Source organism: Watersipora subatra, chromosome 2 (assembly GCF_963576615.1).
Source record: "Watersipora subatra chromosome 2, tzWatSuba1.1, whole genome shotgun sequence".
Taxonomy (NCBI): Eukaryota; Metazoa; Bryozoa; class Gymnolaemata; order Cheilostomatida; family Watersiporidae; genus Watersipora; species Watersipora subatra.
In genome coordinates this window covers 1,990,983-2,004,047 of record NC_088709.1, presented here as the reverse complement: position 1 = coordinate 2,004,047, position 13,065 = coordinate 1,990,983, and the positions used below count along the sequence as shown (strand labels likewise).

The 13,065-nt window shown below is 37.5% G+C and overlaps 1 protein-coding gene across 1 annotated transcript; it reads right to left on the bottom strand.

Annotated features, from left to right (window-relative positions):
* Positions 1-1,644: 1,644 nt before the first annotated feature.
* On the bottom strand, positions 1,645-10,688 carry LOC137387541 (macro domain-containing protein PG1779-like). The gene is made up of 9 exons (XM_068073993.1): positions 10,647-10,688; positions 6,437-6,630; positions 5,307-5,411; positions 5,038-5,151; positions 4,793-4,915; positions 4,123-4,257; positions 3,641-3,720; positions 2,162-2,273; positions 1,645-2,044 (listed from the first exon to the last, which is right to left on the bottom strand). The coding sequence occupies exons 2-9, from the start codon at positions 6,618-6,620 to the stop codon at positions 1,977-1,979; spliced, it is 921 nt and encodes a 306-aa protein (XP_067930094.1). The 5' UTR covers positions 6,621-6,630; positions 10,647-10,688; the 3' UTR covers positions 1,645-1,976.
* Positions 10,689-13,065: the final 2,377 nt, after the last annotated feature.

The following is a 13,065-nucleotide window of genomic DNA, read 5'->3' as shown; positions in this document are numbered from 1 at the left end:
TATTACTATTATTAGGGTTGGCCAGCCACTTAGATTATTTACATTAACTTCAACACTCAAATCACTCAACACTACTAAGGTAAACAACTATCTTGTAACATAGCTATTATTAGAACAGCTGAGCTGGACAACAATGTAGACTCAAAGTCATGGCTTACCGTCATTGGAAGCCTAACCTTATTAACTAGCTTAGTGGAGTTTTCCATTGGCATTATGCCAGGCTACTAGCTTGAACAGTACAGTTGTTTGACAAAGTTTTAAAACCTTTACAGTTGTTTTTATTTGTCTCTTAATTTATTTCAACTACACGACACACTTCTCTCATGATATGTAGTTTGAAAGTTAGAATGGCAAATGTTGTTATATGTTAAATAAAAATCAATTTTCTGTCCAAAGACTCTTCTATTACACGGGCAACACCGGGTGGCACAGCTAGTATACATGTATAGCTAATAAACTATCAATCGAATTATGCGGTACTTGCTTATCACATATTACCCAATCAAACCTGAGCTTCTGATTCTCGTAGCTAACATACTCATTCCTCTTACTATTATAGTAAGACATCTACATTAAGCGTTATTGACAGCATTTGAAATCGCTCTCTTATATGGTCTAATAGAGCTTTTAGATGACATGATCAAATCACTTTGCAGTTTTTCTCCTAGATAGGGAGGCCTGGTTGGGTTTTTTCTATGCAGAATGATAAGTTGCTGGACTTGCAGAATGGGTAATGTTCACTGATTTTCAAATTCACCGTTACATTCTTAACGATTTTACATTACAGTAACTATTTTGTCACTCTGTTAGTTTGTCTGAAGCAGCTTTTCAACAGACCTTTTGTTACCACTTTATGGAAGCTTACTAAAGCACTCTGTATAATTGATCTTCTCGTAACAGTGTCCAATAGATGGGGAATGTTGAGTACGAGAGGTAGCTGTCCAGACTGAATCACTTTACTTTTGTCAAATGTAACGATATTTCATCTAATGATGTGAATTCGCAATATCAAACCTCAGCCCACGGTTAATTATTACTACAACCCACCTTTATTACAGCACAATGTAAGTATGTACTGTAGATGAACATTTCAGTTTGTTCTATAATCATTTTTAATAATAGCAAGTTTAAAGTGTTAGGAAATCCCTTTGTGTAAGGTGGGTTCTTCTTGCTTCAGGGAGTGTTGCTATGAGAATCTTCTCATAGCAACACTAAACATCCATTAACCTCAGCAAAAGCTTCGGGCTATGCAAGAACGTAAAATCCTAAAAACTGGCCCACTTTTGGGTGAGATATTACAGCTTTCGAGTCTGTTGGGAACATCTATTGCACCATTGCATGAATACATGTCGCTAACCCAGCCTGTATGGTCATTTATGATACAGCACTTCGTATGCTGTAAATGCATATAGACATGCATGTTGTTACTAACACATTTGAACATATATGTGATACCTTCATACTCAAATTGCTGCATTCAACGTTCTGTTCTGCTCGCCCAATAATGGATCATTAACTGTTTTATTGTAATATAGTTAGTGGAATCTGGAGAATCAGAAAATGGAACAGCTACCTAGCGTTATCAAGAGCCTCTTAGTCCTTAAAAAAATCCTTTTTAATGATATGAATATTTTTTACAGATTTCTGTGAAGCGGAGTGATGAGCAAGAGCTTCTCCTTCAACACAGTTATCTACCTTTCATAATAAGACACCTACACCTATATATACCTACTGTTCATAACCTATGACACATATCTAAAATTTAATCACATTTTTTAATGCCATTCTGTCTGTTCACATTCTTTGTCACAAATAATTCTTAGTCACATGTTTTGATATACAAGGACAAAGAATTTATTCAGCATTGCAAGCAAACAGAAAATCATCACAGAGCTAGATGCTGGGCTTTCACTACATTTATATACCTGAAAAACAATTGGGGGAAAAACATTTAGTATTAGATGTGTAACATAAGTCTAAGTCGCCTCCCTTGACTCTGGTGAAGTAGATTCATGGGTATTTGTATGCTGCTCACCGCTATCATCTGCAAAAGTATAGTATAGTATAATGAGCTGATGTTTTCTGAGTAGAATATTCTACAGTAATGCTCAAGTTACTCAAGTGTATGGCCTAAGTCTAGAGACGGGTAGTAGAAGTCTACCATAATTAGCCTTGCCTGCCAGTTCTTGGCTTTCAGCTGGCAGTTTTTGCATGAGTTCTTTGTATATATCCTCATCGAGCTTCAGGTAAACGCAGAAAATAATGAAGCAGTCCTACAAGATATGTCATAAAAGTGATAATATAAGAGTGGATCAAAATCAATAATATAGGGGTGGATCAAATGACAGTTGACCGCATGACAGTGACTACGTGATAGATGTCTGAATGTGCAGACACCATTGGATTTCACTGCCTGTTCCAAAGTTATTTGCCATTTGAGAATTATAGAGTACCTCAGATACAGTCGACAACTTCATCATAACTCAACTTGAACTAGAATAACTTGGTAAGCTTTTGTTAGTAATTTGATCAAATGCACTTGTGTAAATTTTATTGTGAACAAAAAGAATCAAGGAATGTTTCTTGTTAATCATGTGTGTGAGAAAACCATGTGACAGATCTGCTTAACTGAAGGGGTGAGTCAAGGTGCAGGGTTGCCCATCACAATGTTTTACCGGAGTAAGGATAACATTTTACATGCAGTACTAAGTTTGACAGGGCAGAAAATACATGATAGAATGTTGTGTTATTAAAGCAACTCTGTTGTAGGCTACCTTACAGCATGGCTTCTTCTGCCAATTATGCTAACATATTCTACTAAAAGGCCACTATTAGAAACTACAGTATTATTAAAAACTATTATTAAAAACTGCAGTACAGCTTCCTCTCTAAACTATGTTGACAAGCTCTATTTAAAATCTGCAGCAACTTTATAATATTCTTAAAATACTTGCTGGTGACCTAATTTACACTCCAATCCCATATAGTAGACAGGTACGTCATGCTACATCGTCATGCTACATCGGCCAGTCTCTTCTTGGCATTCATAAGGACAACTAAATCTAAGATGATTATGTATGCTGATTGTTGAACTAAACATACATATAAGTCAAGGTCATTTGAGTTAGATTAGAATGGCTTCAGATGGTCAAATTGATGGAGGAAGCCATGATGGACTCTGTATATATCTGAATGACATGCTGTCGATGGCTTTGCTTATCCAAGCGCAATAGACCTCCAAAGTAGTATTTTATGGTAAAATATATGAACAAACTACATCGTGAATCTGAAATACCTAGTTGAGAAATTGCATTTGAAACTTCTGTATAAAATTACGCAAAAGAATTTTCAGTCCTAATGATGGATAGGGACCCCAATGCAGAATATTACGCTTTCTGCGTGTAAGCATTCTGCAAATGCCAAGCGCTTGAATAGCTAATCGTAAAAATGATGCCGGGAATGAGCAACCTGTTAAACTTTGGTATCGATGTTAAAGAGGACATGGGTAGAGGAATAAGGTACATAGACTAGCACAAATGCTTGTATAAGCAGTCCAGAGTTGAAAAGGGTTAAATCTCAACCACACCTAGAAAACTTGACCTTTTTTTAAATCAATTCTTATAAGATGGAGACAACTTACCGACGAGTCTTCAGAACGGTTTTTTAACCAGCTGTACACAGTCTCCACAGCGACTTTTGCAGCGGAATCATTTGGGTAGCCTGGACAAGAAAAGAGCTAATACACAAACATACTTACTCACCATGATAACTAATGAGGGCATCTAGCTCATCCAATCATATTGGATCGCTCTTCTGACAGTGGCAGCACTCACTATTTATGCCCGACGCTGGCAGCAGGAGTTTACAGATTTCTTATTGTCTTTGAAACTAGCAGTGAATTGTAACATGTATGCTTACTAACTCAAGCACTGGCAGATTCGCGAGAAACGAGATTGGAGCATGCACACATTTTTCCATTTTTATAAAATGACATACAAATGATGGTTTCTCATTGAATATCTACTTATTGAACTGTCAAACCAACTCATTTATTTGCTTAGGACGGAGTGCAAGAGTGAGTCTTGCTGCCTGCTGCATATCCTACATTATGATAGTCATTACCGTATATGCCAGTAGCGATGCAGGGGAAGGCTACACTTTTTAATTTATGCTCATCGACCAGCCGTAGCACATTCCTGTAGCAGCGTCTTAACATCTTTTCAGACGCGTCCTTCGGTCCGACAGCGTGAATGACATCTACAAAATGACAGATCTCTTGGTAGCAACTAGCCTTGAAAATACTTTGTGGAATGAAATCAAACAAGATGAAAACCTTGCGCTTCCAAGTTATAATTACCCTAGCTAGAAGACTATCTGAAATCTGTCATGGACAGTTCCATTTGACTAACATATCAGTTACAGGTAAAAATATTTTCCATTTGTTTATGCGTAAAAGGCTAGTGTGAAATAATATCAATTTGTGCTAGAGATGAAAAAAATGGAATCAGGAACAAGCCCATTGGTAACAAACCTTTTCGGACAATCATAGATACTTACGTCAGTTTACTCTTCCACCTTATACCTCACTTAGACAAAAGAAACACACCTTGTCCATATGTGTCAGAGAAGTAAATACAAAGAATACACTAACATACCAGATAACAGCTACTCACTGCGTGCAAAAAAACTAATCTGAAATAAGGCAGCAATGAAATAACCACATCAGTCAGTATCAAACCGGTGAGAGCAAACAATTTTTTCATAAATTACACCATTCAAGTGGAGCATATACGTTTAGCTGGCAGTCGGTATCCAGATGTGATTCTGGCCTCTCCGGTAGGACAACCGTCTGGGTAGCGCTTATCTGTTTCCTTCTTCAACAGTTTGCCAGCAGCTATGTGAATAGCACCATCAACTGTAAAAAGCAATACGCAAAACCTATCATGTTGACTTCTGTACATAAATCTATAGCATTCCATTTTCTGACAGCGATGAACATCAACAGACAAGCTGATGAGACAGCCTAAAAAGACCTACCACCACCACCTCCCCATAAATTTTTATTCGCTGCATTTACAATGGCATCGACTTCAAGGCAAGTAATGTCCCCTCTCCATATACACATCTTATCTTTTACGCTGTTCCTTACACCTGCAACAGAATTAAATTTATATTAACAATTAATCAGGATCCTCACATTTGAAACAAAGAATTGTATTGATCGATTTAAAAAAATATGGCATTGATCCAGCAGCATAGTATCCAGTTTTAACAGTGACAGATTAGTGACAGACAGAAAGACTTACCCTTGCCGAAGAATCGAGGAAAATTGTCTTTATCAAATGTAATAAATTTATTGCCACAGGAGTAATGGCGGCGCTTGTCTTCCAGATCCATCTTCTCAAATTTGTCTAATAACAGACATAAATTGGTAATCAAAAAAAGAGAAATAACAAAAACAAAATCTGTCAAGGACTTCCAAATGATCATTTGCATTATTGTCAAAAAACATCATCTTCTTCCGCATAGTCTCGAGAGACTACGAAGAGCATTTGAGTGAAGGACACAGAATGAATCGTAATAAGGCTCTGTGACATGCACTGCTAACATGAGAGAAGTTTACTAACTTGGTCTTTGCTAAGGCAACCAAGATATTCGAGAGTAAGGCATCCCAATTGACGAGTTTATTATGCGGTCTAACTAACCTAATCTTGTATTTTTTCAAATTACCGATAAAGGACATTTGAGGTATTTTGCAGTTCTGAATCTCTTGCAGCAAACATTGTATGTGCGACCCGTGAATCATGAGTCAACGACTGACGTACGGCAAATTATGAGTGATATGCAGTCACAGCGATTCATTACAGCTAAATGACCAATAAGAGGTTACGGTTGTTAATTATATTCATATTATTATTATTATTCATATTATTTATTAGTTTTACTGCATTAAAAGTTTGGTCAAGCATGTGTTGAGTCATCATTGTTGTAGAATGTTTCACAACGGATTCTACAACTGGCCGATGTCCAAAGTAGATAGAACACTAAGTTAAAAGACTAGTAGTACGCTAGCTCATACTATGAGTTCCGCAGGACGTAGTGCCGCTAATAATACACCTCACAATCACAGAGTAAACACCTTCAAATCTACATCAAACTCTTCGAGTCAGCAGCACTAGCTCTTCAAATGTGTAAATAAACCTGTTTCCGCTTGTCAGCAAACTATTATAATGTTAATTTATTTAACTAGTGCGAACTGACCATTATGAGAAAAAATATTAAATATATTTTTACAATCTACAACGGTTCATTCTGTTGAGAAGTGACACAAGAACGCAACAAACAGGCCAACTACTTGTGACTGTAATAGAACACGCTGGATAGAATGCAGCTCAATGATCATTTCATGTTGAATAGGTATTCTATAACTACCGACCTTTTTCCACTTCCCATGACGATTTATGAGATGTTGTAAAGCATGAAAGTTTTGATGTAGTAGAGTATCTTCCGGTCGCACTATCATTACTCTTTCGCCTCTTGTGATCCATCGGGGCAACTAATGAAGGCGCAGATTTGTAGACTGCTAAATATCTTCTCAACTCATGAAAAAGGCTTTGCATGAGCCAGCTTCTAGAAAATACAAATAAACATTTTAGTATGACACAACAGTAACATATACCTTCTATGTTGTTTTTATTGACAGTTGACATAAGGCAAAGACATGAGACATTGTCTAAATGATTGCGCGCGAGAGAAATATGTTTTCAACTTGAAGAAATCATTTTCCTAGATGTGATACAGAATATCTTTTTATCTCAGTGATGAGTCTAACTACCTAATCTAATCATCTCAACATGTAGTGTAGAAGATGAACAAGTATTTCAATTTTTGCCTCACATAATTTCCAAGATACCAGTTACTGTAGTGATAACATTACAGATTAGGGCTTCAACAATATTTATCTGTAATTTTTGATGATAGTCAAGATTTCATCAACATTTTCAAACCATGAAAATGGACAGAAAGACTCGCGACATAAAATAATGACCAAAAGAAGCTGTGATGCTTCATAATGATATAAAAATCGCTTGATTTTGAGCACTCGATTGTATAAATATTGTTCCTTCAAAATCCTCATTCGTGGAATCGGAGCATGCATCAATTTGTTTCTAAAAACAAAGACTTCCGAAAATAGCAAATTTTTGCAGGCTTTTAGGTTTTCGATTTGCTTGAAAAAAAAATCTCTTGCTAGTGCACTCCACGAGATGTATGCACAAGCAAATTGGTGTAATTTTATAAACACCACTCAGTCGCCAAATTTGGGACGTATAGTAAATACGATATACTATTTTCTGTATTTGTGCATTCTACTTTGACCTTGGGCCGCATGAGCAAAAGATTGATGTTAAAAGCAATGAAGTTAAGGGCCATCGGTGAGAAAAGAGAAAAGTGTGCATTCAGCTTTTAATTAACGCCATTAATATTTTTAATGACAAATTTGGACTTGATTTTCTGGAGTTAAATGATTTGTAACGATACTAAATAAGGATTTGTAATGAAACTTATTTCTTTAGTAGTTCTCTTACAAAAATCATCAATTCAAACTAGTGGCTTTTCTTCATAAGGTTCATAAGCAGCATCTCTCTGTTGTAATTAACTGCGATGAAGAAAAACCGTAAAGTAGCGTCAGGCAAACAGGAAAAATGTATCTAAAATGGCAGCCAATATACAGCCTTTCATGACGCATCGACTAATCAGCGGCTTTGACATCAACAATTCTTATGTCAAAAAAGATAACCTTGCATCACGTGATGCAAGTGTTTTTGTATCCATAACTGACTTCCTATTTTACCCGCATCAAAATCAGCATTGAAAAACTATTTCGATTACATTGTTGCAGATAGATGTAGTAATTTTAGAATGCCATCAGTCATCTTGTAACAGTTTTTGAAGCTATAAAACTTGCAACTAAGCTTCCATAAAATGCGATTTGGTGTTATCCAAAAATTATCTTTCAGATTATGAAACCAAACCAGGTAAAAGAGAAAGTATGTTGCTCTAAATTATTAATGTGTGTATGACATAACGTCGCAACATACATTACATTTGTATGAGTGTTTTGACATATTACATAAAAGCATAGTAACCAAATATAGCATACACTACAAAAAAATTAGAAGTCTTAAACTAAGAACTGAAGTCCAGCACAGCAAAAAAAAGATATTCTACCAAATTAGAATGTCCTAAACCATACATGATCTGAGAAGAATGTTAAACTAAAAGCAAATTCAACAGGTATACATACATATACGCATTGTATATAAATATTTACACCAATGCAATATACCAGATGGCTATCTCTCCCTAAATAAAAATACCATCAAGCGACCTTTCCTTAACATTTGCAGCTAAATTGCTTTGAAGTTTTACCTTGTTTTAGACAGCAGGAGAGAGTTTCAAAAGCATAAGCCTTGCATCCAACAAAAGTGTAGCAAAGTACATTTACAGCGAGTGATTAGCAGTTCGTAAAATAGTTTTGATAAAACTGATAACAAGCGACTAAACCAAATGCTTTGTAAGCTACAGCGGCTACTACTTTGCTTTATTTTCAAAACTAGCATCTTAACATCTTTACTAAGATTAGGTATCTAAATTAGCCTTAATGTAACATAAATTATAGCTGGTCATTAGGGAGACCCAAGGCTGCATATATTATTGCTTTTTATAGTTGCTTCTAAAATTAATGATGACCTTAATGCAATTTAATTCTCATGATATGTAAGTATATGAAACGCTGTTAGGCATGCTTTTGGTGTATATAGTTTTATCACTTGGTGAGTCAACATTGCATCCGTGTAAAAATAATGATTGCGCGTGTTGGAACTGTTATTTTGCTAGCAACATATATTTTGCAAAAGGTGTTCACCAGCAGCTGTATAGGCAGCATAACTGTCTTGATAGCTTTTGTAATAGGCCTACTGCACTGTAACTTGCCAAACTGCAGACTGCTTTAAGATAATGTTATATTTGATATCAGCCATGTACAGTTGGACAAAGAGAATAACAGGTTAGATCACTATTGCAAATTTCATAACCGAGTTTCATAGACATAGCAGCTACAAAGTCCGGAGATGAGATGATCACCACTACAAGTCAACTTCAAGATTCAACCTACCCATTGCACTATTAGAACATTGAGAATTTGGCATAAGAAAATCTCAGATAATCACTAAAAGAATGTTGATAGTTATAGCCCAGACTATAACGACTTGTGTTGTGCGATATCAAATTCGCATCTGGTACCAATCTATACCAGACGTGGAATTACGATTAGAGATTACAAATGTTGAACTTTTCGCTGACAGAAAACAACAAGAAGTAGTCAAAAATGCCCAAAACTGCAAGATTTATAATCAAAAACCTAAAATGTATAGTTTCACGCCTGGACAATAAGGCCAATACTGAACCAATATAATAGGACGAATATTCACTCTTTCAATACAGCTTCATCAGAGTAGACAGACGCATCCGCAGATCGAGCTGAGAAGTTGATTACCGAGAGAACAAGAAGGTGACTGACTATATTCTAGGTCTCAGACATTTACTTTCTATTCTTATAATTTAGTCTACTGGTATAATTATTATATCTGTTTCCTGTTCTTAAAATAAACATAGAGTTATGGTAAAACTCCTTTACTTTCTTTACTTTAGGAATCTCAATTTCCTTTGAAACTGTAGTTCTAAATTGCTGCACATGGGATGGACAACTGTAAGATCTTAGTTACATTAATCAACAAGATAAAATAATTAAAAGTCAGTAAACAAGATCAGACCTTATTTAGGAGCTATTAGCAAAAACTACTCAAAGCAGTCCATCTGCGTTCAATAATAAGCTGAGCCATTCCCAACACGTTGTAGAGTAATTGGTACGATAATCCAGTTTTATCAATTACCAACACAACAATAGAGCAGTTTTAACTGGTAACTCTATTACCTGTCGTTTGACGGTCAAAACAAGCTGTGAATAAGTTTATGGCGAGTGCTTGTTAAAGTTGAACACAGAAAAACAATTCACCTTGCATGTTTGTGTAACGCACCATGTATAAAAATAGATTATCCGAGTTCTTTTACATTCATGTAGTCAGTCTTGTGCAACGGGTGTGACTTGGCACAAATACCTACAGTAATCCATATTAAATAATTACAGAAGTACGTGTAGATGGCAACTTATAAGATTTTAAGGTTATTGTTTAAGCACCAAGGTCTCAGGTAAAAAACTCGACCTGACACGCAATCACTGTACTTCAGATAATAAGGGTAGAAAACAATTTACACTCGTATAAACCGGTAAATCCTAGCGGCACAACAATTAACACTTTTTTCAACTTTAAGGTAAATAAGTGAAATCATTGTGATAGCCACATGGAAGTATTTTTTTCTAAATGCCAGAGTTGCAGAACCACAAATGTATAAAGCTAAATCATCGTTGTGGCGATTTTGCAATTCACCAAAACCGAGATAAACCTGATGAGAAGTGATGTCATATTCAGTTGTGCAAGTGATACTGAAGGATTGTTAGAGACAGTTTATTAGAGACATATTAGAATAATAATATACTCGTATTGATAACAAACGAACCTACTTACCGCTTTAGTTCTATTAGTGCGTTAGTTCTGCATGAATGCAGAAAATTAAAAACAATTGAGAAGGTGATTATATGGATTCGCTAACTTGAAAATAAAATAAGTTTCGCTAATGCAAGCGATAGGCTACTCGGCTGTGGGACGAGCAAGCAGACAAAAGACCCACACGAAGTTCGGTTGGCACCCTTTTGAGTAACAATTTCTGATGTGAATTAGTTTAATTGAGTATGGAAAATTTAAAACTGAACAGCTGTCGCGGCTGCCATTTCCACTTCTGAGAAAAAGTTGATAAAATTTATGTTTTAGGATCTATCTCCCTTGAAGATTCCCTCCGTAGAAGCATCAGATTTGCAACTTTTTCTTAGAATTATTTTGCAGTGATTTAAGATGTTAGTGCACTCAAAATTCTACAAGCAGTGCTATGTGAGTGTCAAAAATCCAACTGCTGAGAGAACAGATGTACCAGTATCACAGCAAAGTTTCCCAACACAGAGCTTGAAGTAAACGCTCATAGCCAGATGAACAACACTCTTGTACAAGGTGGTGGCCCTGAAAAGGGCCCTTTGGGAGAAAATCAGCTCGAAACTATAGGCTATAGTCCGAGTCGATCACGAGGGTCAGGTCAGATCGCGAAGACTACTCGCTTTGGAGGAGCATTAGAATTAGCATGTTAGAACTAGCTTACGGTATTTATGGGTAATAAGCGGGCGTATCGGAGAGAGGACTTGTAAAGCGGAGGTAATAGACACTCGTTTTGTTTGTTTTGCGCTAACTTTTGTGGTAAGATTTGACTGGATCTTATCGCTTTGCTGTCTTATCCATGCGTGTAACCAATTACAGTCAGTAAAATGGACCTATATTATTTTAACCAATTATCTTAGTTTTTGCCATTTTTGTGTGTATATAAGAACATGCAATCGTGTTGTTAGAGCGTTCTGCTCGTGTTGTGCTTTGTGCTGATATTTGTGAATAAACTTCGACGCTTTCTCAAGGTGTTATTAATTGATTCATAGCAGACTATCTAGTAGGGAGCACTAGCTTTATTTGTTTTGTCTTCTCCTCATAAGCCGTGGCTTAAGACTGCGTTTCATAGCTGCAGCCACACAAGGCTTCGAGGGACGACAGACAGATTTGGCGAGTCTGTAATGCTGTGCGTAGGCACGTGGTATTAGACAGCGAACCACAGCTGCATCCACGCTAGTGCACCACCTCAGCCAGACAAGTGTTCTGCCAACTAATAGGAACTAGACATTTAATGATAGTCGGTCTGATCCTACGAGGCCAGTATTCGGTCTGATCCTACGGGGCCAGCGTTCGGTCTGATCCTACAAGGCCAGTATTCGGTCTGATCCTACGAGGCCAGTATTCGGTCTGATCCTACGAGGCCAGTATTCGGTCTGATCCTACGAGGCCAGTATTCGGTCTGATCCTACGAGGCCAGTATTCGGTCTGATCCTACGAGGCCAGTATTCGGTCTGATTCTACGAGGCCAGTATTCGGTCTGATCCTACGAGGCCAGTGTTCGGTCTGATTCTACGGGCCTGTGTTCGGTCCAAATTCGTCAGGGCCAGTCTTCGGTCCAGCTTAGTCAGACTTAGGGTAGCTCCCGTATAATCTTGACGGTCGGGTGTGGCATCATTAGCGAGTATTACTTTATTGGTGGCAGCGGTGGGATCTTGCTGAAGAAAGATCAGAGAACCCACATAAAACAGGAGGATGTCGACACCCCAAGCCTCACCAATATCATCGCGAACCAGGGCAGCTATTGGAAATAGCTCGATTACAAGACAGATGGGAGCCATAGCAGCTGATGTGAATCATATGGCGGAAGAAACTGTACACCTAATGAAGGCATCAAAAAGGGCAAATCTACCTACACCTACGTTTGATGGGACCTCCGATGTCGATACATTTATACACCAGTTCACGCGAGTTGCACAGTTAATGCAGTGGGAGGAGCCAGAAGCTGCTATTAGATTTCAGATGGCGATATCGGGGCCTGCTAAAAAGGGACTAACAGCAACATCCTTCGAGGGGATGTGTACTCAGTTAACCTCCCGCTACCGTTTGAGTGAAGATAGCGCAGTGAAGCTATTGAAATCATTGAAGTGGAAGGCGAATGACAATGTTCATGAATTTGCTGCTTATGTGCGCAAATTGGTAGAAAAAGCTTTTCCGGAGCTGGATGATACACAGCAAGAGAAAAGAGCCATTAAGGAACTTACCAATGCGTTGCCATCGGGATGTCAGCCGCTTTCATGGGAGCTGCGTCATCGTACTCCTGATAGTTATGAAGAGGTGGTTGAGCTTGTACAGTCGTTTGGGGAGCTAAATTTTGGAGGACCCAATCGCATAAGCCAGGTCGAGACAGATGAAGTGAGTTGCCTGCGGAAGGAAGTTGCAGCTCAGGCCGCCTTAATTG